The following is a 26,143-nucleotide window of genomic DNA, read 5'->3' as shown; positions in this document are numbered from 1 at the left end:
TCGAGAATTTTTACGAACATTGCTCATATTCTCTCTGAGTGTGGTGAGGTTGAGAATCAAACTACCATGCACAACATCGGGTTATTTATATTTCTAAACCAAAATCAACCGGTTTTTATTTGATATCTGGTTTGGTCAGTTTTTGCCATTTTTATCAACAGCCCTCCTATCCATTATTTCTGGGCCAAAACTGTCGTCGTATTCCTTGTTGACTTATACATAGAATGGCCTGGCTCATAATTTAGCCCTGGCTGATTGATTGTATTGTATTGTTTTTTTGATCCTTTAATCAATTGTCCTAATGTTGATTACCAAAATAATAAAATCACATCGTATTTCATACCCACATTTTGAATCTTGGAGATACTTTTGAAAACTAGCTTGTCGATAAAATCCCTAAAATTAAACATGGAAAAATCAGCAAAACATCTCTCTACCATAAAAAACAAATTTTTCAAAAGCTTAAATTCCAATCTTAATTTCTCTCCAAGTACTCAGTTCATCTAATCAACAATAGGAATTACATAAACAAGTTGGGCCTCGATGCCTTGTATGTGGTTTTAAGCTTCCTGGTTGGAGGCCTGACCTTTTTGAACACCAAGGGGAACTTAATCTTGGCATTGTGGAACTGCTTGGTGCTCTCTCTCTTGCAGAGGCTAGCTGGGATGGTGGCTGTTTTGATGATTTGGATGCATGGATACCTCACCCTGTGGCGAGAAGCCATCTCATTGTACATTTGCTCCACTGCCCCATTAAGAGTGGTGTCACGGTACTCCTTGTACATGTTGTGATAACCGGTTCGGCTTTGATAACGCAGCCAAATTCCATAGTTCTTGATTTTGGTTGGGTTCTTCTCGAATATCTGTAAGCACAAGAATGAAGTTAATGATGATATCATCCTAAAGCTCCAATAAGCAGTCGAAACAAATTAAGAGATCGACATTTTTAGCAAAAGAGAAGGCAAATCTTCTAATTCTGATGTTGTTAGCACTAGCAGCTAAAAAACAGTTTTATTAATTTTAAACCTTTCAAGGGATCACTGTCTTCCCAGGATCAAAGTCTTTTCTGTTTTGTATCTCCTCTGATAAGAAGAAATTGGCTGGTTATCAAGGCATGACTCTAGATGAAAGTTGCAAGATGGTTAAACAAAAATTATGCCATAACAGTAATTGCATGATAATTCTGTGCTACTACAGCCTACACTCCTATTTTGGTTTGATTATTCTGCAACTATAAATCCTGTAGACTGGTTTTGTTGCTCCTTCTTCGAGTTTCTATATGGATCCCCCTCCCTCCTTGCCCCCATCTTTGCGGTTACCCTAAGAGACTTATTGCATAATTATTCTGTGCCATAACAGTTATCTTTGGTTTGTCTTAGGATTGAGGATGACTATTAGGGAAAGGATGTGCCTCTAGGTTCAAGTCTTTAAACACTGTAGACTGTTCTTATTCTACTCTTTCTTCAAGCCTCTACATGGATCCCCTCACCCATTCAGGTTACACTCGGAGATGGTCCCACACTCCTACTCCTCCAAGGACTAAAGCTTTTTTTTTTTTCAACAAGCCATTTTAAAGATAATCAACAAACCCATTTCCCTCATGAATGCGACCTTTACTTATAGAATGATAAAAATGCTAACCACCTACACCTACCTTGTCGATTTGTAATGATCATATCCTCATTGAGCTTATTGTAGTGAGAGCAGCACATTCATTACCTACCCTATAAAAACTCAAAAGTATATCCCATGTGGTGGTGGCAAGTTACTGCTGTTTGGTGTTTGCATAACAAAGGAGACCAACTGTTCTGAACTGGACTGCAGTGCCACAGTGGAGTAATTGAGCTTAACTTGATAGTTGTGCGCTGGGTAAGCCTAAACTGTCAGACATTCGTGGAGATTTTAGAAATCATGAAGGATTTATTCTCTCAGGTTTCTCGGATCAAGTAGGAGAAGGTAATTCCTTATGGACTTCAAGGTGACTGTCATGGAATGGCATTGAGGTTCAAGGTGACTACCATGCTATGATTGATTGGTGTCTTCGCATTTGGAAAGACCTTGAAATCTCAGATATATGATCAGAGATCAAGGCACACTTGCTATTCAAGTGGGTCACCAGATTGGCTTGGCAGAAGATTCTTTGGGAAGAAAAAGGTGTCGTGAGCAGTCTGAAGTGTTTTAAGGGGAACTAGACCAAGGGTTGTAACAACAAAACAATGCAATAAATTTATTGAAACAAAATGGGCAACTCATACTTCTTTACTTTATAACAACATATGATGATAATTACATAACTTTAGGTTTGTTAAATCACATGGTTTCGTTCTTGATTTCCAATGATGACTCATTCTAGAAAAAGCAGAGACTATGAACAGCAAATCTTAAGAAACTACACGATACTTTGAATTGTAACGATAAAGGGATTCACCAAATTTCAAGAAGGTTTTACCATGTTTCCCTTCTATTTTGTTCATCCTACTAATTTCTTGCTTGACAAAATAAGACATTGTAATCATGCCCTTCTCAATCCAACGAGCCCATCTAAAGCCTAATCGAGGAAAGAAATGACAAATACCTCGTTGATAGCCAGAACTTGCCCATTACTCTTCTTGACTTTCTTGAGCTTCCTCAAGAAGTACCTGGACAAATCAATAAAAAAATAACATGTCAGCCTCATATGTGTCACATACGCTCATAATAGTAAAAATAGTCGGAAGAAATCCGTCCTCGTTACAGGACCAGCACTTCATCGAAAGCAAACGATTCATATCCACCGAATTAAATGATATAAAACAAGATACAAGTACTGGGAATCGAAGGAATAGCTCAGATTCGGTGCTTTGGGTTTGAATTCCTTACCAAAACTTCGACTTGGCGCGAACCTCGTTCGTGGCCCAGAGCTTCATCCTGTAGATCTTCGGATGCTGATCGGTCTCGGAAGGGAGCGCTCTCCCGACCACCTGATATTGGTGAAACTGGATCCAGGAACGAGAAAACCATCATTAAAAAAAAAAGGAAATCTAAAGACTAAAGCTACATTTTACGAAAAACTGCAGAAGATTGGAGAGAAGCTCACCCTGAAATTGCCCATTTTCAGATAAGAGAAGAGGCAGGACTCGAGAACAACCTCTCTCTCTCTCTCTCTCTCTCTCTGTTTCAAAGAGGAAGAATTAACAGTGGCGGGTTTGTTTCGTTTATAACTTTATATAGAACAATTGACAAAAGCAAAACCCTAAAAACAGTTTGGGTCGCTGAGCTGTGCCTTGAGCTAGAGAAATTCCATGCAGTTCTGGGCTTGCCCGCATTTGGAGCAGGGCCCATCAAAGTCCCCAGCCCAGTGAAAAGGCTAACGCTAGGTCAGGCCGGGCCGATTTGGGAATTGAGAGGGTTTCAGTTTTGACTGAGCTGCTTTGAAGAACCTACTAACGGGGCCGGATCTAGCAGATACAACATAAGTAAGCACATAAATAAGTACTTGATAAATATTTTGACAAGTGTTAAAAAATTTTCAATTATTCAATTCATTGAATGTACTTATACCTACCTGATCCGAACTGGCTACTAACTAGCCTCACCCAAAACTTTTGGTGAAAATTGATTTCTTGAATATTGTGGCTTTTGGGTATTTTAGTAAACATAACTTTTAGGGTTTCATGTGAAACTGATCTTATAAAGCCAAACGCCATTGCGTGAAAGCTCTCCCAAAATGAGCACTAAAGCTTTTGTTAAGTTGCTTTCACTAAGTTGTTATGGGGAATCCATTATAAGAAGTTTTATTGGAAAGCCCTGATTTTTGGATGTAGGATGGTAAATTTGGGGTTTCAAGAATTTTTACCAACATTGCTCATATTCTATTTGAGTGCGGCCCACCTCACAAAGGTTGAAAAGTTCATATTTTCATGTATAAAATATCATATAAAAATGTTTTTATGTATGTAGGTAGTTATGGATATGCGTATTGATGCATGCATGCATAAATATGCATCCATTAATGTATTCATTTAAGTATCTATCTATCTATCTATCTATCTATCTCTCTCTCTCTCTCTCTATATATATATATATGTATGTATGTATGTATGTATGTATGTATGTATATCTATGTGTGTGTGTATATATATATATATATATATTGTATGTTAGAATTAGTACTTGTATATATGCATGTGACATAGAACGGAAACGAAACACGTGAGAAACTTCAAAAAAAGAGCAGAAGTCGAATTTTAGGAAGAAGAATTGTTCATTAAACAAATAAGAGAAAATTGATAACCAGAGAACTGCCTTAGCCTTCCCCTAGCTACTCTTTATATAGGCATACACCCTTATGTCTCCTAATCCTAATCCGGAAACACTCCATAATAGAATCTTACTAAATCCTAATCTGGAAACACTTCATAGAATCCTACTAAAACTCCTTAAAAATAAAATCTTAATCTAAGAAAACACTCCAAAATAGAATCCAACTAAAATCCTTCAAAAGGAAAGTCCTAATTGAATATAAATTCAAAATAATGCTATCCTAATAAAAACGAACTAAGATGAAAACTCTGAAATGGCGCCAACTTGGTAAAAACGTACTAAGATAGAATTCCCGTAATGATACTATATCAGTAAATTTTTACTAAGATGGGCCAATGGCGTCATTTTTGTTTCTTATGTGTTTCGGAATGGTCCCAACTTGCATAGAACGTATTGGCCTTCTCCTGTACTGCATCAGTATATATCTATCCATAAATTTCTTTTTTTATATAGATAAAAGACTATATTGACAAAAAGAGCAAAATACAAAGTTTTGTAATCTTGCAAATATTGTTTACTTGGTTTATCTATTTGATATGTAGGAACATTGTAATCCTTTTAATATATAATAACTTAAAAGATCTAAATAATAATAATATTTTCTTGGTTTTAGTTAAGAGTTCCAAATTGGACCAATGTAGATAAGAGAGATATTGTAGTGCTTGAATTATAGATTGGGAATCTGAGCATATCAAAAGATTAGATCTTCCCAGTTCTTGAGCAATAGATAGCCCTTGGTAGATAGAAAAAAGTTATGCTTCATCGACTGATTTTAATCTTTTCCTACCTCCTACAATTTGAGGACATTCCAATTGAATATTCATAAGTATAATACCACAAGTAAATGAGAGTTGGCTGATTTTTCCTGCATCAATGAAGATAATGCAACTGTAAACATAATTGTGGAGGTGGTTCTGTGATTATGTTTGTATCCGAATGAGATAGTAAAATACCTTGGAAAATAGCATTAGTTTTCCAAATGATCCAAATGTTTGAAATATTATTATCTTTAGTTTTTTTTTTCATTTTGGGCAAACCAAAGATAGTATAGTGAAATAGTGTACCAGGAAAGAATTTGCCTTAAAAAGTATATATCTGAAATCTTATGATCAAGATAAAAAATACAATTAATCCAAGAGTCATAAGGATTATCAGGAGATATAATATTCCAAGGAGCAGCAAATAGAACCGATTTTGTAAACGGGCAATCAAGGAATAAATGGTTCGGGGATTCAACATCAGTTTGGCAAAAGATACAAGATCTATCTTGTTGATTGAAAAAAAAAATTCTTTGACCAGAATGAAATCATGAATAATTCTCCAAAAGAAAAGTTAATATCGAGGAGGATAAATTAGGTGCCAAATCCATTTATTACAATATTTTAGTTGGTTTGATATTTGATGGATGCAGCCCTAGATAACATCTTTGTAAGCTAGGGAAGTTTTGAACTTACCCAAAAAATGTTTGGTCCAAATCCATTGGATTGTTGCATTACTAGGAAGAATAGGAGTGTCAAGAATTTTAGAAACTTGATTAGCATCCAAATTAGCTTGAATAGAAAGTATATGGCAATGTCCATTGTTAATAAGATCAGCAAAAGTGATGTTTGTTAAATGAGCAGGAATGTGCTTACTTTTCATTGAAAAGCCACCTTCATTTTGAATCCAAGGAAATTGAGTGATATTTTCAGTGGAGTTATTTAAAACCACATGGCCTATCTCATGAGAAAGATTTTGTAGTTTGGGTGCAACCAATTTCCAAAAGAAAGAGCTGGTTCTAGGAACGGAGTAAGAAAAGTAAGCATTGTGGTGTAAGTATTTAGATTTCCAAATTTGAGCCCACCATTTTTGAGGTTCATTAAGGAATCGCCAAGCAAGCTTTCTTAGGAAAGTTATATTGGCTAGTTTTGTTTGCCTAAAGCCTAAACCACTAGAAGATTTGGGAAGAGTTAAATTATGCCATGGTCCCCAATGATAGGGGTAAGGATTTATTTCCGATTTACCCCACCAAAAATTTTTAATCATTTTATCAATGTTTTTGATTGTTTTTTTGGGGTAATTGGGCTACAGTCATAGCATGAGAAGGAATAGATTGAAGAACTGATTGGATAAGAATTCTTTTTCCCTGATTGACTAATAGAAAAGGCTTTCCAATTATTGAGTTTGCTCTTTAGGTTATCAAGAATAAAAGAAAGTTATGAGTGTTTATTCCTACCCCATATTAGAGGAAGCCCAAGGTACTTAGATTTTTTGGAATGTTTTTTATTTGAAGTTGCCTTTTAATCATTCTTTGATGTCTAGGATGAGTATTTTTTCTGAAATAAATTCCTAATTTTTCTAAATTTATAAGTTGTCCTGAAGCATCTTGAAATTGTTGTAGAAGAGTTTTAAGATGATTTAATTCATCTCTATGACTTTTGAGAAATAATAAAATATCATCTACAAAAAGTAGATGGGAAATGGTAGGAGCTTGTCTTGATAGCTGTACACCTTGAAGTTGGTTATCAGATTCAGTTTTAGTAATCATTCTGGTTAAGCATTCCATAGCTATAATGAATAAGTACAGAGATGATCTCCTTGTCTGATCCCTTGGGTGGGCACAATTTTTCCTTCTGGGGTACCATTAATGAGAACAGAATAAGAAACAGTAGACTCAAAGATGATGTGACGGAAGTCTTGATTGAACCCTAGTGCTTTGAGGATTTCAAGAAGGAAATACCACTCTAGATGGTCATAGGTTTTGGCCATATCAAGTTTAATAGTCACAAAACTAGTGCCTCGTTTATGGTGCTTCAGAAAGTGAAACATTTCATGGGAAACTATAGTATTGGTTGTCATTTGTCTTTTTGGGGTAAAGGCAAATTGGTAGGAGGAAATACACTTGTTTGGGATAGTATGTAGTTTGTTTGCTAAAATCTTATAGTAAATTTTATACAAGACATTACAAAGATTGATAGGATGATAATTTGTGACTGTAGTACAATTTTCCTTTTTTGGAATGAGACAAATAAATGTATGATTCAGACATTTCAGCAATTTCTTATTCTGGAAAAATTCCTTAGCAAATTCAAAAATTTCATATCCCATAAGATCCCAAAACTCTTTGTAGACTAAAGAAGGAATACCATCAGGTCTTGAGGATTTGAGACTACCTATACTAAAGAGGGTTGATTTGATTTCTTCATCAGATGGAATAGTAGTAAGGCATTGATTATCCTCTTCAGTAATAATAGGAGAAAAAAGAGTATTAAGAAATGACAGATTAGCGGGAGGGTTTTGAGTAAAAAGATCTGAGAAGTACTCAATACAAGTGGCTCCAATGTCTTTATGACCAATCATCCAAGTACCTTGATGATCTTTAACTCCCTGTATTTCATTCATTCTTTGGCAATATGTTATACTCTTATGAAAATAATTAGTATTTTTGTCTCCTGGATTCAACCAGAGTTGTTTTGATCTTTGTCTCCACAAACTTTCAATTTGTAATTGAGTCTCATCAAATTTTTTATATAAAGCCATAATATTTAGATGATCCCAAGGAGTAGATTGTTGCATCTGGATAATTCGAGTTTCAATGTCCTTTAATTTATGATAGGGATCTGAGAACTTAGATTTCCTCCAATTGATAAGATTGTGTTTTATTTTATCCATTTTTGAGGAAATTCCGAAGGCAACATATCCACCAACTTGAGAGTCCCAACCATTGAGAATCTCTGGTTTACAAGAATCATATGACAACCACATTTCAAATAATTTAAATGGTTTCGGATATTGGTTTTTAAGAGAAGACACATCAAGTATTAGGGGATGATGATCAGATCCCCATCTTATAGAAACAGAGAGAGTGGCATGAGGAAACATTGAAATCCATTCGGGAGAGGCTATAGTTCTATCTAAGGTCCTATTGATGAGACCAATAGAATGCTTATTTGACCAACTAATTTTACCGCCTTGGATGTACAATTCTATAAGATTATGATCATAGATTAGGTTTCGGTATTGAGTAGAAGAAAGGTAGTAAGGGTTGTCCGACGTAGAAGGATCTTGAATAGTTACATTGTCTGCCTCATTAAAATCTCCAATTAATAAAAAAGGCATGTTAGAGTGTTGGAGTCTTTGATTTAATTAGATCTAGAAATCATTATGATCGGCTTCAATTGAAGGACCATAGGTAAAACCTAATAGCCAATCATCAATTAGCGGGGTGGGGGGGAAAGAAACTTTGAGAAAAACATACCTTGGATGGCTCAAAAAGACAGAGGCATTAATACCATTTTTCCAAAAAACTGCTAATCCTCTAGCTCGTCCTTCAGGTGACAGAAAAAAGACATTAGGATAATGAAAATGATGGACTAACAAAATCATTTTATTAGAGGGGATTTTGGTTTCACATAGAAAAATAAAATCCGGGTTATGGTTTTTTACCAAAACCCCTAGTCCTTGAACTGCCTTAGGGCGTGCTGCCCCACGGCAGTTCCAACTCACAATCAACCTTGGCGACCTTGTGGCTGTTGGGGGCCAACCACCACTGCCCTTTTTAGTGAACAAAAAAAAAGGAAACAAGGAACTTACTAGATTAGTTCTATTTGCATGGTCCCACATCAGTAGATTTCAGCTTTGATTGGTCAGAGTTCTCTCATCATTTAGGTTGGAAGGAACAATGGACAAAATTGTTTTTGTTTGGTCAGTACGAGAGGAAGACTCAGGTCGGTCATAATAGGAAGGTCGGTGGAATCCTCAATTTCTAAATGATGCAGTAGATCAATGCAGGGTCGTTTGCCTCTAGAAGATGATGGATCAGAAGGTCTAGGAGAAAAAAGATGAGATAAAATATTATGGGTTTGCTGTACAAGTTGGAAGGTTTCGGGGGTGACTCTTACAATAGGAAGATTACTTGTTGAAGGAACTAGAACAAGGCCTTTATTCTCTGTGGAATCTAAACCATGACCGCCTGTTAATGTCACATTTCCAATGTGGTCACTTTCGCCTTCGTTTTCGATATGAAAAAGATTATATTTGAGTTCGTGATAATGGCCCCTGGATGTTAAATGGGCAGTGGATTGTTCTCAAGCCTTGGAGGCCTGGTCGCCCTCAATATGAATGGCAACTCAACCAGATTGATGTTTGGGTCCAACTCCATGATCTTCCTTATGAGATTCTTTCCATAGAAATATGGCAACCGATCTTTGGAAGTATTGGACCTACGCTTCACATCTTGGTTATTCAAAATTATATTCATGCTAAAGTTATTATCACCATTGATCAACCTCTCAAGATAGGTTGTTTCTTTAGTGTCATGAATTGGGACACTTATCGCTACGAAGATCTTCCTGCAACTTGCTATGTTTGTGGACGAGTTGGACATTTTTTTTGACGTTTCTCTCAACCTATTCCCCAAGTTTTGGTCAATCCTATGAGCAGTTTTTCAACCAACGATCCATGCATCAACCTGGACCTTGGTTAAGAACAGAGATTCCTATGATACACAGTTGGAAACGTCCATTATTTTGTGAGTTTGTTAATCTTCCTACACTAGAAATTATCTCTCCATAAATTTCCTTAGGTTGTATTCGGTTGCAATGCAAATAAATTTGCATTGATGCAAAACCATGGCAATGCAAATGATTTAAATGTAAATTCTGACCTATTTTTGTTTCAAATTTTAGCTTATTTTGTTTACTTGCAATGCATGTAAAATAAATTAAGACATGAAGCAGAATAAAGTAAAATCCAAAACAAAATTAAACAAGAATTTGCTTTTTTACAATTTCACTCCCATGCATTTGTACTAGTGCAAATAAATTTGCACTGCAACCAAACACAACCTTAAGATTTTAGACAAATTTCTTCCAATACATGATAACTATATTTTTAAACATAATAATGTTAATATTGAATTAACATAAACCCTTAAAGTCTAGGAAATAAGTACATTTGGCAAAAGGAAGTAAAGAAGGTTGGCCAACTTGAGCCCATATTTTGGGTTAGGTTGTGTTCAAGGTTCAAAGTATCGATACGTATTGGCCTGTATCGGCCGATACCTATCATACCAATGGCTTCCCGAAATGCCCCTATAGGGATTGTATCGGGTCAGCCACTAGTTCAAAGGGTAGCCAAGCCTTAAACCAGCCCCTCTGAACTGATTTAAAAAAAAAGTAAAACTAAAAAAAAGCACTGACACAGGCCGAGGTATCGGCCAGTGTCGATACTTTGAACCTTGGTTATATTGACCTCAACCCAACCTAACCTAGCTCGCTTGCACCCCTACCATTACTTAAATAAGTGACGAAGGAACATCATTTATCACTTAAATGTTAACAATTATTAATTTTGAATAGTCACTTAATTGCATTTTAAAAAAATAGTCACTTAATTCAAATTTGTGATCATATAAAGAGTATTTTCAAATAAACTTGTTCTTTTTAATGGTAACTCTTCAAACCTATATAATGGGTGTAAGCCAAGTTGTTTCACACTGCTGAACACTCTTGTCTTGCCCAATTCAAATTACTACTATCTCACAAAAGATTTCTTTAGAGATTCTTCAACTTTATTGATTGCAGTTTCTTACCTCATTCTTTGTTCTATATTGAGAATGAATTTACCTACAATACAACAATATTTGCCTCCCAATTCAAGTTCTTTCTTTCTTTCTTTCTCAGTCGAAAACCACCTTTGTCTCAACCTCTCTTCTCACAAAAGAAAGGCAACCGCAAATATTTGCCCTAATCTAATCAAACTGTCTGAACCGTTTGACCCAGGAATCGATGTTCATAGTGGTTCCGTTTTCGGGTCGGTTTTTAAAACCTTGAAGGGTTGGATTGCATATTCAAAGGAAGAGAGAAGAATAAGAAAGGAGGACTAGAGGAGAGAGGAGAGAGAGGGGAGAAGAACAAGGGAGAGAACAGAGAACTTGCAATGGGCTAGTGGCACAGCCGGTGATCCGATGATAGTAAAAGTGGATAAGGTTGAAGAAGAACGGAAGTGAAGAAAGAGAGGGAGAGAGGTCAAGATTAGAAAGAGTAGGGTGGGTTATAATAAAATTTAACTTTTTTGGGGGAGTTTTACAATTGGTGGGTGCAGAAATTTTTCTGCATCCTAGATGTAGAGAATGCGAGTTTGGTTCGAGCTATCTTAATATCCAAAATTTTAGGGTGCCAATTGGAATCGAATTCACTTATTCCTAACACCTATTTGGTTCATTTGTATTTGGAATCGAAATCAACTAAACACTTTTAATTTTGTATTAATCTATTTATTATTTTATTATTACTTTATTAATATGTTATGAATATATAACTATTATTTTATTATTATAATTATTAATAATTTATTATTATTTCTATTAATCTATTACTATTTTACTATTTTTGTATTTTATTAATACCTTAATTATATCATATTAATATTGATTATTATTATCATATTTATTTAATTAATATCATCTTTGATTTTTATTATTATTTTATTAGTATTTAATAATTAATATCTAAGAAGTTATCATTTATTCATTTATGAATATTTTATTAATATACATTATTTTATTATATTCTATTATTATTCTTTTATTATTTGATTAATATTATATTATTTTTGTTTATTGTTTTAAAATTAATAATTAGTATCTTATTATTACTTGAATTATATTATATTAATATTTTATTTATACTTATTATTATTATGATTATTATTTAATAAATAATATCTTTACATTTTATTATTAATTCATTGATATTCTATTGTTTAACTATTAATGTTTTATGATTAATTTAATTATATAGAAGTAATATTTCATTATGGTATTATTATTTCATTACTATTTATTAATTGTTTATTAATATTCTATTATTTTATTAATATTAGGGCTTGAGGGGTTTTTGTCATGAGTTCTTTGCCTCTTCAGACTCTGAATCCCATTCCCTAGGGGAGGGCCTAGAATGGCCATTCTCCAATATGGGGGAATTCTATCCTGCCAAGAATGAAAATCAGAACCCCATTCTTGCCAAACAAACAGTTGGAATCGAAATTCCGATTTTGATTTTAGACACCTATTCTAGTGGAGATCGACTTCCATCAAGGCAAACCTGTGCCCACATCGATCTAACAGCCTTTCCCAACCTTGCATTGAGAATATCTCCCAATGAAATAAAGCACATCAATACGGAGATATTCTCAATGCAAGGCAGGCTGCTCGGATCCTGACTGAAGCCCAACTCATTCTAATGAACCAAATGGACCCTCAAATGAATCACAATGGCACCGTAAAACAAATTTGAAAAAGTATTTATTTATTTTATTCTCAATTGGGCACTGCCATTAGTTCCATCCACGTCGGCCCGCTTTTTTAGTATGGATATTCAATAGTATTTATTTGCACTATTTCGTTTGGAATGGGTATCCAATAGTTTGTTATTTTCAGATGTATGGTTAGTGAGATCATTCACTTTTTAACCTTTTTTTAAGTATGACATTTGTTACGTTGGAATTGGAAAATAGCAAGTGGGGAATTAAGACACGATTTAATTGGCTAATATAATATTAGCCAATTAAATCAACCGGTGTATCCATATTTTGAACCTTGGTAAAATGTAACCCATGCACAACATTGGGTTATGTATATTTCTAAACCAAAATCAACCGGTTTTATTTGAGATCTGGTTTGGTCAGTCTTTGCCATTTTTATCAACAGCCCTCCTATCCATTATTTCTGGGCCAAAACTGTCGTCATATTCCTTATGGACTTATTCACAAAATGGCTTGGTTCATAATTTAGCCCTGGCTGATTGTATTGTATTGTTTTTTGATCCTTTAATGAATTGTCTTAATCTTGATTACCAAATAATAAAATCACATATTCCGTATCTATATTTTGAACCTTGGAGATACTTTTGAAAACTTGCTTGTCGATAAAATCCCTAAAATTAAACATGGAAAAATCAGCAAAACATCTCTCTACCATAAAAAACATTTTTCAAAAGCTTAAATCCCAAGCTTAATTTCTCTCCAAGTACTCAGTTCATCAAATCAACCATAGGAATTACATAAACAAGTTGGGCCTCGATGCCTTGTATGTGGTTTTAAGCTTCCTGGTTGGAGGCCTGACCTTTTTGAACACCAAGGGGAACTTAATCTTGGCATTGTGGAACTGCTTGGTGCTCTCTCTCTTGCAGAGGCTAGCTGGGATGGTGGCTGTTTTGATGATTTGGATGCATGGATACCTCACCCTGTGGCGAGAAGCCATCTCATTGTACATTTGCTCCACTGCTCCATTAAGAGTGGTGTCACGGTACTCCTTGTACATGTTGTGATAACCGGTTCGGCTTTGATAACGCAGCCAAATTCCATAGTTCTTGATTTTCGTTGGGTTCTTCTCAAATATCTGTAAGCACAAGAATGAAGTTAATGATGATATCATCCTAAAACTCCAATAAGCAGTCGAAACAAATTAAGAGATCGACATTTTTAGCAAAAGAGAAGGCAAAAAAAAAAGAAAAACACAGATATCTTCTGCTTCTGATATTGTTAGCACTAGCAGTTAAAAAACAGTTTTATTAATTTTAAACCTTTCAAGGAATCACTGTCTTCCCAGGATCAAAGTCTTTTCTGTTTTGTATCTCCTCTGATAAGAAGAAATTGGCTGGTTATCAAGGCATGACTCTAGATGAAAGTTGCAACGATGGTTAAACAAAACTATGCCATAACAGTAATTGCATGATAATTCTGTGCTACTACAGCCTACACTACTATTTTGGTTTGATTATTCTGCAACTATAAATCCTGTAGACTGGTTTTATTGCTCCTCTTTCTTCGAGTTACTATATGGATCCCCCTCCCTCCCCGCCCCCATCTTTGCGGTTACCTAAGAGATTTATTCTGTGCCATAACAGTTATTTTTGGTTTGTCTTAGGATTGAGGATGACTATTAGGGAAAGGATGTGCCTCTAGGTTCAAGTCTTTAAACCCTGTAGACTGTTCTTATTCTACTCTTTCTTCAAGCCTCTACATGGATCCCCTCACCCATTCAGGTTACACTCGGAGATGGTCCTACACTCCTACTCCTCCAAGGACTACAGCTTTTTTTTTCCAATAATTCATTTTAAAGATAATCAACAAACCCATTTCCCTCATGAATGTGACCTTTACTTGTAGAATGATAACAATGCTAACCACCTACACCTACCTTGTCGATTTGTAATGATCATATCCTCATTGAACTTATTGTAGTGAGAGCAGCACATTCATTATCTACTCTATAAAAACTCAAAAGTATATCCCATGTGGTGGTGGCAAGTTACTGCTGTTTGGTGTTTGCATAACAAAGGAGACCAACTGTTCTGAACTGGACTGCAGTGCCACAGTGGAGTAATTGAGCTTAACTTGATAGTTGTGCGCTGGGTAAGCCTAAATTATCAGACATTGGTGGAGATTTTAGAAATCGAGAAGGATTTATTCTCTCGGGTTTCTCGGATCCAGTGGGAGAAGGTACCCTAAGGACTTCAAGGTGACTGCCATGGAATGGCATTGAGGTTCAAGGTGACTATCATGTTATGATTTATTGGTGTCTTGGCATTTTGAGATACCTTGAAACCTCAGATATATGATCAGAGATTAAGGCACACTTGAATAGCTATTCAAGAGGGTCACCAGATTGGCTTGGCAGAAGGTTCTTTGGGAAGAAAGAAGGTGTCGTTAGCAGTCTGAAGTGTTTTAAGGGGAACTAGACCTAGGGTTATAACAACAAAACAATGCAATAAATTTATGGAAACAAAATGGGCAACTCATACTTCTTTACTTTATAACAACATATGATGATAATTACATAACTTTAGGTTTGTTAAATCACATGGTTTCATTCTTGATTTCCAATGATGACTCATTCTAGAAAAAGAAGAGACCATGAACAGCAAATCGTAAGAAACTACACGGTACTTTGAATTGTAACGATAAAAGTAAAAGGGATTCATCAAATTTCAAGAAGGTTCTACCATGTTTCCATTCTATTTTGTTTATCCTACTAAATTTCTTGCTTGACAAAATAAGACATTCTAACCATGCCCTTCTCAATCCAACGACCCCATCTAAAGCCTAATCGAGTAAAGAAATGACAAATACCTCGTTGATTGCCAGTACTTGCCCATTACTCTTCTTGACTTTCTTGAGCTTCCTCAAGAAGTACCTGGACGAATCAATCAAAAAACAACATGGCAGTTTCGTAAGTGTCACATACGCTCATAATAGTTAAAAATAGTCGGAAGAAATCAGTCCTCGTTACAGGCCTAGCACTTCATCGGAAGAAAACGATTCATATCCACCGAATTGCATGATATAAAACAAGATACAAGTACTGGGAATCGAAGGAATAGCTCAGATTCGGTGCTTTGGGTTTGAATTCCTTACCAGAACTTCGACTTGGCGCGAACCTCGTTCGTGGCCCAGAGCTTCATCCTGTAGATCTTCGGATGCTGATCAGTCTCGGAAGGGAGCGCTCTCCCGACCACCTGATATTGGTGAAACTGGATCCAGAAACGAGAAAACCATCATTAAAAAAACAAAAGAAAAAGGAAATCTAAAGACAAAGCTACATTTTGCGAAAAACTGCAGAATACTGGAGAGAAGTTCACCCTGAAATTGCCCATTTTCAGATAAGAGAAGAGGCAGGACTCAGAACAACACCCTTTTCTTCTCTCTCTCTCCCTCCCTCCAAGAGGAAGAATTAACAGTGGCGGGTTTGTTTCGTTTATATAGAACAATTGACAAGCGAGCATGTTAAAAACCCTAAAAACTATACCTGGCAAAAATTTGACCCAAACCGCGAACCCGATCCAATCCAATCCGAAAAACAGGGTTAAGGTCTCATATTTAGTTATGCGAATATGAAATTGACCCGACCCGCCCTGATCCAATCCGAAAAAAAGGGATTAGGTTGGGTTGGGTCATGGGTCAATCAGCTGACCCCATTGTCAAGTCTAATTGGGATTATTTATGTATTGTTAAAAGTTTCTATTCTTTAATTTTTTTTATTTAGTCTTTACTTTTTGTTGATTACTCTTTAAATTGTTAAATGTTGAAGTTTTTTATTTTATATTTGAAATTTTAAGGTTAATTCTTTTAATTTTGACATTTTTCATGTAAATTTTCTTTATTTTTTTAAATTTTAATTATTTTTTGGGATGACCTAAATTGACCCATGGGTCAACCCTAACTCAAACATTTTAGGGTTAGGGTCTAGCATTTGACAACATAACCCGAAATTCAACCCGACCCGAAATCAACCCGAAGCACCTTAACCCAACCCAAACCCGACCTATCCAACCCAATTGCTAGGTCTACTAAAAACCCAAGACGGATTGGGTCGCTGAGATGTGCCTGAAGCTAGAGAAATTTCATGCAGTTCTGGGCTTGCTCGCATTTGGAGCAGGGCCCAACAAAATCCTCAACCCAAGTGCCATATGAATCTTGAGAGTGATTTAGTTTTAACTGAGTTGCTTTGAAGAAGCTACTAATGGGACCGGATCTAGCAAATATAACATAACTAAGCATGTAAGTGAGCACTTGATAAATATTTTGACAACTGTTAAAAGTGGTTTTTAATATTTTTTAAGGATGGGTTGAGGGTATTTTAAGGGACAGGTGTCAAAAAAATTTTCAATTGTTCATTGAATATGCTTACAACATTGTGCCTATCTGATCCGAACTGGCTACTTATTAGCCTCACCCAAAAAATTCGGTGAAAATTGATTTCTTGAATTTTGGGAATTTCTGGGTATTTTAGTTAACATAACTTTTTAAGGTTTCATGTGGACCTCATCTTGTAAAGCCAAAAGCCATTGCGTGAAAACTCTCCCAAAATGAGCACTAAAGCTTTTGTTAAGCTGCTTTCACTAAGTTGTTATAGAGAATCCATTATAAGAAGTTTCAGTGGAAAGCCCCGATTTTTGGTTGAAGGGTGGTAGATTTGGGGTTTCGAGAATTTTTACCAACATTTCTCATATTCCCTCTGAGTGCGGCCCACCTCACAAAGGTTGAAAACTTCATATTTTCGTGTATAAAATATTATATAAAGATGTATTTATGTATGTAGGTAGTTATGGATATGTGTATTGATGCATGCATGCATATCCTTTAATCATTTAATGTATATATCTATATATTTATGTATATATTTTTTTTCATTAAAGTATTTATCTATTTATATATATATATATCTATCTATCTATATGTGTGTGCATATATATTGCATATATATTTTTTCATAAATTTCCTTAGGCTGTGTTTGGTTGCAATGCAAATAAAATTGCGCTGATGCAAAATCATGGCAATGCAAATGATTTGAGTGTAAATTCTGACCTATTTTCGTTTCCAATTTTAACTTATTTTGTTTGATTGCAGTACATATGAAGTAAATTAAAACATGAAGCAGAATAAAGTAAAATCCAAAGCAAAATTAAACAAGAATTTACATTTTTTACATTTGCACTCCCATGCATTTATAACCAAACACAGCCTTAAGATTTTAGACAAATTTCTTCTGAGACAATGATAACTATGTTTTTTTACACATAATAATGAATTAACATAAACCCTTAAAGTTTAGGAAATAAATACATTTGGTAGAAAGTAGTAAAGAAGGCAGGCCAACTTGAGCCCAAATTTTGGGTTGAGTTAGGGTTGACCTCGACCCAACTTAACCAAGCTCGCTTGCACCCCTACCCCTCACTCGATAGGGGTTTAAAATGATTAAATGAAGCATACATATTTCATTTAAAACGATTAAATGAAATCCTAATCACAATCACAAATTACTATAGCTATCGCAGGTGCAAATCACATCTGCCCCATGTTGTGATTTACATGAACTCACATAAAGATGCAATGGAACACTTTAGGGAGGCGGAATCATGACTATTTATATTTTAAATTAAATCCAACTACTATGACTTAAATAAGTGATCAAGGAACATCATTTATCATTTAAATGTTAACGGTTATTAATTTTGAATAGGCACTTAATTGCATTCTAAAAAAAATAGTCACTTAATTCAAATTTGTGATTATATAAAGAGTATCTTCAAATAAACTTGTTCTTTTTAGGCTCCGTTCGTTTTTCAGTAAGTTACTTATTTGGGTAAATGCACTTACCCGGGTAAGTGTTTCCCAGAAAAGACTTACCCAGGTAAGTGCATTTATCCATGCTCTTTTATTTCCTATGTAAATAAGGCAATGACCCTTTTAGTTAAAAAAATCCATTATTATAAGGGGCATTTTTGTCTCATTCAAATTGACAATTTTCCTCCGATGTGAGAAAGTTATTCATCTATCGGGTAAGTGATACCCACGAAAATAAACTTTCCCTGGTCCCCACATAAATCTCAAAAAAGAACATGAAATTCTTGGTCCCCCCCCCCCTTCCCCTTTTTCAAAGTCCAGAAAAAGAACACCCCCTTAATGGTAGCTCTTCAACCTATATAATGGTTGTAAGCAAGTTGTTTCACAATGCTGAACACTCTTGTCTCTCCCAATTCAAATTACTACTATTTCACAAAAGATTTGTTTAGAGATTTTCCAACTCTGTTAATTGCAGTTTCTTACTCGATGCTTTGTTCTATACTGAGAACAAATTTACCTACAATCCAACAATAACTCAATTACTTAAGTGGAGGCAAATATCATTCTAAAAACAATGCCTTTAGATATGCCTCAGAACTTTAACTTCAAAATTTCTGAAACTAAATCTTCAACAACAAGCGTAAGAACAATGGTATTAATACTATATTCCTACAATATAAATATTTTAGCCCAAGTATTTATGTATTTTTTGGTGCATGATATCTTTCTACCACTATTAATAATGTAAAATAAAAATATAAAAATATTATGTGGTGTAATGCATATGAACATGCAGGCGTTTTTATCACCTAAGCGTCACCTTGACATCTATGGTTAGGGTTCCAAAAGAAGTCTTGGTTTTTGGAGTATAACTGTCTTAATTGGAGAAATTTTATGAGGTTGATTTCTCCAAGAGATGGTATTTTATTGACTACTTGTAGTATGCAAAACACGTCCTTTTTTTTTTTTTGTTGAAAGAGAGGTTAGTTTCAGGGGTGAATGATATTGGCGGTTGGATTATTTGCTTTTTTCTTTTGAGTGATTTATTATCACCTTGTTTTTGTTTAATGAATTTTATCTTTATATCAAAAAATAATGTTGATAATTACTTCCACATTATAAAGATATTGATTTAATTTAATTTACTTTAAAGATTATTTTCCATTGATACATTGGCAAAAATAATATGATTTAATTTTTGTTTACAAGACTCCCTCCCATGTTCGGTTCGATAGAAAAAGGGAGAAAATAGAGAGTTGAGGAAGTTCTTACCAAAATTTGTGAAATTACTCAAGAACTTTACCTCAATTTTCTGATTCTTATTTTCTATCAAATCAAACACAGTGACTAGGCACATTAGTGTTGGTTGCATTAAATGAGTATCTCAGACTTTATAAGGCCCAGCTGAATAAAAGTGTGCATGGAAGTGTTCATAAACACAAGCAATTTCAAGGTCCATTTGAACATCCAGGAACTTCAGTCACTTTTACAAGCTTACACAAAGACAATTTCCACGCAAACCTAAACCCACACAATATCATATTTAAACAAATAAGAATACTCAAATATACATCTATTTTCAGTCTTTACAAATGTCATTGGTGCATCACCAGGTATGAGTCCCCTTTGTTGCACCGATAATAGCTGCAATTGTAACAAGAATGGCCTGTTGACAAGATGGCAAGAAATCACAATTCTTGAGTGAGTGAGAAAAGAGGAAAAAAGAGCACTATTTTATCTAATCTGCTTAAAATCGTAGAGTGCAAGTTGTAAATAAATGGCCAAGAAAGAGAACCCCACAAGCCAAGCTAGTTGATGGAACAAAAATACTAAAACGTTCTTTTTATACACACACACACACAGAGCACATCTATGATGCAGTTTAAAGAGATGATGGATCTTAAATGCTGAATATTGCTGCCTCAAGTTCAATACTGCATTAACGAACAGAAATATTGACCATGCCACAAGACATTATACAATTCATATTTAGTGGTCTCATTTTTTAGAGAAAAGTTTGGCCATCCACATTATACAATTCATATATGTTGATGCACACACACAAAAAAAAAAAAACCCTCCAAAATATAGTTTTACAAATTGGCATTAATGCATCACCATGTGTTTCTACTTTCTACTCTCTCTCTCTTGTTAAGAATTTAGATTATTGACACTGCATTTTTTAGTAGCATGTAAATTTCTGGTCAATTTTTAAATTTTAACTACAAACAATCACAAAGTAGAGTATTGTTATTGTTCCAAACAATGCGTGTAAATGAAAAAGAATTGCCAAGACACTCCTATAATTCATTGTTTCTAGCTGGCCTCTACTCCTTAGCATCTAAGACATGTAAACACATAGGCACTTGTGACCTTTTCACACAGTAGTGTTGATGAATGTTTCGGATGGTATAGATTCAGGGAACCTAGTACAAAATGATGGTCACAAGGACTTGATTAGCATCTTGGAAACAACCTCTCTGTGTAATCTGCAGGGGTAAGGCTGCATACATCTGTCCCTCCCCAGACCCCGCATTGGCAGGAGAGTCATGCACTGGGCTGTTCTTCGGACTGGATTAACATCAGATGTAGCAGCAAGAAAGGGTTCACATGGTTCTCCATTTTATCCTATTTCCATGAGGCATGTCGCAGCCCAACAGCCTTTTCCACATGTCAGAATAAGTTGATTTTTGATACTATGTATATTTTTCAAAGAAAATCAAGCAAAATAATATGGTAAATTTTAATTTATAAATTATAATCTAGAGGTTCCTCATCAGATAGATGGTTAGATCTGCCAATATCAATCCCCCATGTAGCTGGAAACTCATCTCTGAAGTTCTCAAAACTCATCAGAGAAGAATAGAAGAAATTATGCCTTTCTAAAATAATTAAAAGCTCCTGGCTCATAAAATAGTTGGGCTTGTAGGAACAAATATGACTATTTCATAAAGAAAAGATACAACTGCAAATTAATTCAACCAGACCTTTTGTGATGACTCCTATGACACAAAATAGCTGTTTTATGAAAGACAAAAGTCACTATCAACACTATGACCATGGTTGCCATGTAAAACATGGAAACTCAAATATTATACAAACAGAAAAATATGAAAATTACCATTATCAATTCAATTTAATGGAAGATCGGGAACTTACAGCAATTGTGCATGCAATATACCCAGGTTTCTCTCTATAATCCATTCTTCTGACACAAAGTAAAACAAAAGCTCCAACATACCAAGGAATGGCCGCTAGAAAGAAACCAATGATAAACCTACAAAGTAAACCAATATATATCATCAACTATATATACCCAGCAACAAACTCAACTGAAATATACTTAATCCTGAAATCCAGTAAACCAGTTAATCTTTGAAAAATAACATTATTCCAAAGCCAATTGTCAACCATTTTACTTATGATTATAAGATCAAATTTATGATATTTGAGAAAGGACACCTGAAGAAACTGCATTCACATGTAAAATCTTGAAGAATATTATTACAGTTATGACATGGAAATTGTTAGTGAAGGGGTATTTCGGTCTTTGTACCTGTTGAGAGTGCTGATGTGTACTATTATGTTAGTTCGAGTGTCTCTTACTTAAATAAGGGCACTTATGTCTTTTCCAATCACATTAATAATATAATAACAGGTCTGGCCGAAACTAGGGTTGACTTTTTCCTATTTTCTAACCAGACCTTTTCTCTTCTCCTTCCTCTTTCTTCCTTCTTCTTTCCTCTCTTCCTTCTTGCTGTTTACTTTACAGCTAACAAACAAAACAGACTTCTAGGGCAGGCCGAACTTTAACATAGTATCAGAGCCACATCAAACAAATCAGACCTGCTAGAACTCTGTTTTCTGCGCATTCGAACTAGGGTTTTTCTTGGATTTCTCAGCCGTTGGTTGGAGACTGGGAAAATGGTTGAAAATGAGTGATCGCCCTCTTCCCTTGGAGGTTTCTATGCCTCCGGTGGTGTTGTTGGTGATTAGTTGCTGTGGTTTCTAAGCCCTCCCCTAATTAATGTAGGGATGGTGTGTGTGGTGCAGTGGTGTTTCATTCCTTCGTGTGGTTGGCCTTCAGGCGATAAGGTAAGGAGTTTTTTTTTATGCATATTTTCTGTTATGGAACACATGAGAGGTGTGGTACAGATCGTATGATGGGTTTTCAGATTGCAGTATGCTAGGGTTTATGCTAGGGTTTACGCTGGTTTGTGTGTGATTCGAAGGGAAGTAGTGTTTACTTAATGGTGAAACTTCCGGTAGCTGTAGAGTAGGGTTTGTTGTGTTACAAGTACAGCTTTCAGCCTTTGTCATTGCTGAAATCAGTGTGCAGATTTCGGTGAAGTGTCTGCGTGCAGTGTGCAGTGTGTAGTGCTCAGGATTCAGTGATAAGGGAATTCGGCAATGGCAGATAACAGTGATAGTAAACCTAGTGTGATGATATCTACTGACTACCTGAATGTCCAAATGACCTCCATTAAACTGAATGGAGAGAATTATGTCCCTTGGGCCAAGTCTGTAGAGGTTTTTCTGAAGGCGAAGAAGAAGGTAAAGCACATAAGAGAGGAGAAACCTCCCACTAGTTCTCAGGAGTATGAAGACTGGGAACAGGAAGATGCACAGATTATCACATGGTTGTGGAACAGTATGGAACCCAGAATCAGTGTGAACTTCATGTTTCTTGACACAGGCAAAGAGGTGTGGGATCATGCTAAGAAATTGTATTCTGATCAGGATAATACAACTAGGGTATATCAACTGTATCAGGAATACTTCAATCTGCAACAGGGAAATCAGAGCCTTGAGGAGTACTATGCTAGTATGAGAAATATCCGTAATGAGCTAAATATCTATCACCCTCTCACTTCTGATGTCAAGGTTCAACAACAACAGAGAGAGCGGCTTGATGTGACTCGGTTTCTGGTGGGGCTGAAGTCTGAGTATGAACCAGTACGAGCCCAGATACTAGGAGGATCTGCCCTTCCATCTTTAGAGGTGTTTGCTCGTCTTCGGAGGACTTCCATTGGATCTATGGAAAACTCTAATATCTCAGATAAATCAGCATTTGCAGTGTCGAGAGGATGAGGTGGCAGAAGTGGGGCTCGAGGAGCCCAGCCTGGCCGGTGGCAGTAGTGGTCCAATGTATGGCGGAGTGGTAGTGGTGGATCTACACATACCCGTGGTGGTGGTCGTACTGGAGGCAGAAATTCAGGGGGAGATCGTGGTAGAGGACGTGGCTCGAGTCCACGGAGGTGTACTCATTGTGGTTTGGATGGACATACTATTAACTACTGCTATGACTTACATGGTCCACCCTCGACGTGGGCCAACCATGCCATGACTAGTGACACCAGTTCCAGCTTTAGATAGGAGAACCGATCAGCTGACCACATGCCTTCTACCTCTCCAGATGGTCCAGACAAGGAGATGGTGAGTGTTCCTCGTGATGAGTATGAAAGGTTTGTTCAATCCACATCGCAGCAGAACACAACTACCTTTGCACACTCAGGTATGGCTTGTTTGGCATCCACACCCAACCCCTGGATTATTGACTCTGGAGCCTCCGATCACATGACGGAAACTCCAGGTGTGTTTTCATCTCTCACTCATTGCTCAACATCACAATCTGTTACCCTTGCTAATGGCTCCACATCATCTATTCGTGGTGTTGGTAATGTTGACCTAGACCCTGTGTCCCTATCCTCTGTTTTATATGTACCTAAACTTCCATTTAATCTTATGTCTGTTAGTAAGCTGACCAAGTCCCTCAATTGCTCCGTTACATTTTACCCCTCTATGTGTGTTTTTCAGGATCTCAAGACGGGGATGAAGATTGGTGGAGGGCATGAAGCCGGTGGACTGTATTATCTTTGTTGACAGTTGTTTATGTATTCAGGTTTAGTACCATAAGAGTACTGTTGTAATTTCTCTTCTGTCTATATTGTTCGATTGTACTAGTATAAATAAAAAATATTCTTTCGCCCCCTAAGTTCTGGAGGGCTTTCAGTCACTCGACTCACCTCTCTTCTCCTCTCCTCTCTTCACTTGCTCTTGCTCAACATGGTATCAGAGCAAGTCGTCCAAGCCTGAAGGGTGATGTCAAGCTAACTACTATTGCATCCAGTGTTGTCTCCAATCGAACTCCTAATTTGGTGAAATCAGTTCGACCCAGAAGTTACAGAGTCTTTTCGTCTTCCAGCCCAGAAATTGCTCCTCCTGTCTGCTCGACTGTAGAGAGACTATTGTTTGCAGTTCGTAGAGGGTGTTCTGTCTTCAGAAAGGCTATCATCTGAAACTAAAAGAAGTATTGCTCATCTACTGTTCGATTGCCCTACTGTTAAGTGACTATTCCTTAACACAGTAATTGTATTCAAACCTTTTTTTGTTGGTATTGTGGACTGTTGATGGTCTGTTTAGCTGATTAATTGTCTGCTCAATATTAATCCTATTAATTGACTGTTCGGCTACCCTATTGATCTCCTTGACTGGTTAGCTATCAGCCCTACTAATTAGGTCATTCAGACCTGTTCTTGTACTGCAATAGCAGTGTGCAAACTTGTTTCAGTGAAACCATAGGTCAGAAGGACCTGTTTCAGTACTGCAACAGCAGTGTTCAGTTTGTTGTTTGTTCTCAGTGAAACTGTAGGTCAGAAGGACCTGTTCTTGTACTGCAACAACAATGCTCTTTTTTATTCTCAGTGAAACCGGTGGTCAGAAGGACCTATCTCTGAAATAGCCTTGTACGGCTGTACTCTTTTGGTTGTTGTTTCAACTTTTTATTCAAATATCATGGGCAGTGAAGATTCAGCCACATTAGGAGTTTCCTCAATGCTGAATGGAATGGGTGGGGGTGACCTATCATTTCCTATGGCTGTTGTCCCTCTTGATGGTTTAAATTACCTGGAGTGGTCAAGAGGGATCAAATTATACATCACTGCAAGGGGGAAGATAGGCTATATTAATGGGAGGATAAAAGAACCATCCTCCGGGAGTACTGAATATGATAGATGGAATCAAGAGAATAGTATTGTTATGTCCTGGCTCTTGGTTTCCATGCAACCTCAAATCAGGAAGAATTTCATGTTGGCTGAAACTGCGAATGAAATCTGGGAACACAAAGTCTACATATTCAGAACTGCGACACTATGCCAAAATTTATCAACTGCAGGCAGCATCTTCTACTTGTAGATAGGGGGAGAGGTGTTTATCGGTCTATTACTCTGACTTAACATCTGTCTGGAAGGAATTGGATCACTACCAGAGTCTGGATTGGAAGTGTGATGGGGATGCTAAGAAGTACAAACAGCTTGTCTCCCAACAAAGGGTGTTTGCATTCTTACATGGTCTGAATCCTATGTATGAATCTATCAAGGTTCAGATTCTCAGCTCTAAGGATCTCCCTTCTGTTCAGGAAGTCTATGCTCTTGTACAGTCTGAAGAAAGCAGGAGAAATTTGATGAACAGCCCTGGTGGGGATGCTGTTGTGTTGGTTGCAAAAGGGGGTGTATCTACTGGTGTGGGATCTTCTTCCCGGAAAGGAGATTTCCAGAAAAACACAGAAGATAAGGAAAAATTGTGGTGCACTCGTTGCCAGAAACCCCGACACACCAAAGATACCTATTGGGATCTTCATGGGAAACCAAAATGGGCTCAAGATCTGACTAAGAAGCAAGGTTCAGAGGTGAATAAGAAGTACGGACAGAAAAATACAAAGAAACATCACATGGCCA

The 26,143-nt window shown here is 36.2% G+C and overlaps 2 protein-coding genes across 4 annotated transcripts in view; both read right to left on the bottom strand.

The window, feature by feature from the left end:
* Positions 1–417: 417 nt before the first annotated feature.
* Positions 418–3,237, bottom strand: LOC148800872 (large ribosomal subunit protein eL20). Its single transcript, XM_088886436.1, has 4 exons — positions 3,076–3,237; positions 2,859–2,974; positions 2,575–2,638; positions 418–862 (listed from the first exon to the last, which is right to left on the bottom strand). The coding sequence occupies exons 1-4, from the start codon at positions 3,088–3,090 to the stop codon at positions 521–523; spliced, it is 537 nt and encodes a 178-aa protein (XP_088742562.1). The 5' UTR covers positions 3,091–3,237; the 3' UTR covers positions 418–520.
* Positions 3,238–13,184: 9,947 nt separating this feature from the next.
* Positions 13,185–26,143, bottom strand: part of LOC104610275 (large ribosomal subunit protein eL20) — a 39,689-nt gene continuing 26,730 nt past the window's right edge. The window contains exons 1-4 of one of the 3 annotated variants that reach the window (XM_088904109.1): positions 15,923–16,061; positions 15,699–15,814; positions 15,414–15,477; positions 13,185–13,680 (exon numbers count right to left, since the gene is read on the bottom strand). In XM_088904109.1, coding sequence (XP_088760235.1) covers positions 13,339–13,680; positions 15,414–15,477; positions 15,699–15,814; positions 15,923–15,937 — 537 coding nt within the window. In that variant the 5' untranslated portion in view covers positions 15,938–16,061 and the 3' untranslated portion in view covers positions 13,185–13,338. Of the gene's footprint in view, positions 13,681–15,413; positions 15,478–15,698; positions 15,815–15,922; positions 16,062–19,812; positions 20,074–21,566; positions 21,685–26,143 lie in introns of those variants that run through there. The other 2 variants (XM_088904110.1, XM_010276820.3) reach the window with 2 other exon arrangements.

Source organism: Nelumbo nucifera, chromosome 4 (assembly GCF_055504915.1).
Source record: "Nelumbo nucifera cultivar China Antique chromosome 4, China Antique-T2T, whole genome shotgun sequence".
Taxonomy (NCBI): Eukaryota; Viridiplantae; Streptophyta; class Magnoliopsida; order Proteales; family Nelumbonaceae; genus Nelumbo; species Nelumbo nucifera.
The sequence above is the reverse complement of the archived record's forward strand: the minus strand, read 5'-3'. Positions and strand labels throughout refer to the sequence as shown.